The following is a 2,658-nucleotide window of genomic DNA, read 5'->3' on the forward strand; positions in this document are numbered from 1 at the left end:
AAAGAGAACCAACCCCTTCGCCAAAGAAGTCATGAGCTTCGAAATGCCCCAAAACTTCACCCTGCCGTCAACTTTAAAGCCTTACAATAGAATAGGAGACCCAAACGTCCACGTTACAAAATTCCAGGCCATGATGTTCATGAATAAAGATTCCGATCAGATCCTATGCCGCACTTTCCCAACTTTCCTAGACGGAGCCGCTCTGATTTGGTTTTCCAACCTCCCCGAAGGCTCCATCTCTAACTTCGACGAGCTGGCAGATCAGTTCGTCAACCACTTCGCCGCATCCAAAATATACGTCCACAACAATGATTACCTAAGCACCATTAAGCAGGGACCAAATGAGAGCCTAAAGGACTACATGACCAGGTTTGCTGAGGCGACCAATGAAATACCTAACTTAAACCCTGAGGTCCACCTCCACGCCCTCAAAAGCGGACTCTGGCCAGGGAAATTCCAAGAGTCCATAGTTATCGCAAAACCAAAAACCCTAGCCGAGTTCCGTGAGAAAGCAACTACCCAGATTGAGGTGGAAGAATTTCGAGCATTGCGTAGAGCGGATAAACCCACCCCCAAACAGAGACGAGGAAAAGCGAAGCAGACAACCAAACAGCAGATCAGATGCCAAAACGTTTCGATTAACACCAAAGTTCGACAACTACACCCCTTTCAACACAAAAAGGGAAGACATCATAAAAGACATATTACATTCAAAACTTATCAAACCCCCCAGTAGGGCCGGCATGTATCAGGATCAGCGACATGTGGACAGATCAAAGTACTGCGCTTTTCACCAAAAGTACGGCCACACCACGGATGATTGCGTCATAGCCAAAGATGTCCTCGAAAAGCTCGCGCGCCAAGGATTGCTAGACAAGTACATCGAGAGCCGAGGAAGGAGACAAAGCACAGACGAATCCGGCCAACAATCCAAGCCGACCACAAACCCTCGAGACAAAGGAAAAAAGGTAGATAATGATACCAATCCACCACGCAGAATAATAAACTGCATTTCCGGTGGTTTTGCAGGTGGCGGATGCACAAACTCGGCACGGAAAAGGTTGTATCGAGCTATGATGACAATGACAGAATCCACTGCGCCTCAGCAACCCAACAAGGATAGGCCGGAGATCTCATTCATCGCCAAAGATTTCAAAGCAAATGACCGAAACCTGGATGACCCGGTTGTCATCACAGCACAAGTCGGAGAACCGTTGGTAAAAAAGATCTTAATGGATCCAGGAAGCAGCGCAGACGTACTTTTCTATTCAACTTTCCAAAAGATGAAGCTCAGCGATAAGAACCTCCAACCATCCTCCGGGGAATTGGTAGGTTTCTCAGGTGAGCGCGTCGCCATTCGAGGTTATATCTGGTTACAAACCACTTTCGGGGAATACCCCAACAGTAAGACCATAGATATACAGTATCTTGTGGTAGATTGCAGAAGTCCATATAACATCATTTTAGGCAGACCATCTTTAAACGCATTTAATACTATTGTTTCTGCTGTGCATTTGTGTGTCAAGTTTCTTTCACAGGACAACAAAGTCGTTACCATCCACGGAGACCAGAAAGAGGCTAGGCAGTGCTATAACGCCAGCCTGAAAAATGAACAACAAAAACCAACAAAACAACAATACGTCCAAGCAGTATATAACTCGGATCAGCTGCCTGCCCTGGCTGACCTGGACCCCAGATCCAACCATAACGAGCGTCCAATGCCAACAGACGACCTCACCAAGGTGCAATTGAACAAGGACGATGAATCCAAATACACATACCTGGCAACGCACTCAAGGAAGAAGAGCAGATTCAACTAACCGAGTTATTGAGAAACAATGATGACCTATTCGCATGGACCCCAGCAGACATGCCAGGAATAGACCCCAACATCATCTGTCACAAGTTGGCCATCAATCCAGCGGTCCAACCTATAGCACAAAAGAAACGACACCTCGGCACCGATAAGAGGGCAGCATCCCTAGAAGAGGCCAGAAAGCTACTCAACGCTGGCTTCATCAAAGAACTTAGATACTCCACCTGGTTATCATACGTGGTAATGGTAAGAAAGAACAACGGTAAGTGAAGGATGTGTGTGGACTATACAGACCTCAACAAGGCCTGTCCAAAGGACGCATACCCTCTCCCGTGCATTGATAAGCTCATTGATAATTCTTTCGGTTTTCAATGTCTAAGTTTTATGGATGCCTACTCTGGCTATAACCAAATCCTCATGCATAAAACAGATCAAGATAAAACTGCTTTTATTACTGACGATGGAAACTTTTGCTATAACGTCATGCCATTCGGACTAAAAAATGCAGGTGCCACCTACCAACGACTAATGGACAAGATTTTCAAAAATCAAATCGGGCGAAACATAGAAGTCTATGTTGACGACATGGTGGCAAATTCAACACACACAACAAAATACGTCCAGGATCTAACAGAGATATTCCAGTAACTCCGAATATACAATATGAAGCTCAAACCAGACAAATGTGCATTCAGGGTGCAAAGTGGTAAGTTCCTCGGCTTCATGCTCACCTACCGAGGTATAGAGGCAAATCCAGAAAAGTGCCAGGCAGTCCTGAATATGCGAAGTCCAAGGACGGTGAAGGAGGTACAACAACTAACCGGCCGGCTTGCAGCATTGTC

At 45.9% G+C, this 2,658-nt stretch overlaps 1 protein-coding gene across 1 annotated transcript; it reads left to right on the top strand.

Moving 5' to 3' along the window:
* On the top strand, positions 744–1,820 carry LOC107647388. The gene has a single exon (XM_016351466.1). It carries the CDS (start codon positions 744–746, stop codon positions 1,818–1,820), a length of 1,077 nt encoding a protein of 358 aa, XP_016206952.1.

Source organism: Arachis ipaensis, chromosome B06, assembly GCF_000816755.2.
Source record: "Arachis ipaensis cultivar K30076 chromosome B06, Araip1.1, whole genome shotgun sequence".
Classification (NCBI taxonomy): Eukaryota; Viridiplantae; Streptophyta; class Magnoliopsida; order Fabales; family Fabaceae; genus Arachis; species Arachis ipaensis.

Excerpts from the sequence above, each read along its gene's own strand:
- LOC107647388 (XM_016351466.1), top strand. The coding sequence starts at position 744 with ATGTATCAGGATCAGCGACATGTGGACAGATCAAAGTACTGCGCTTTT.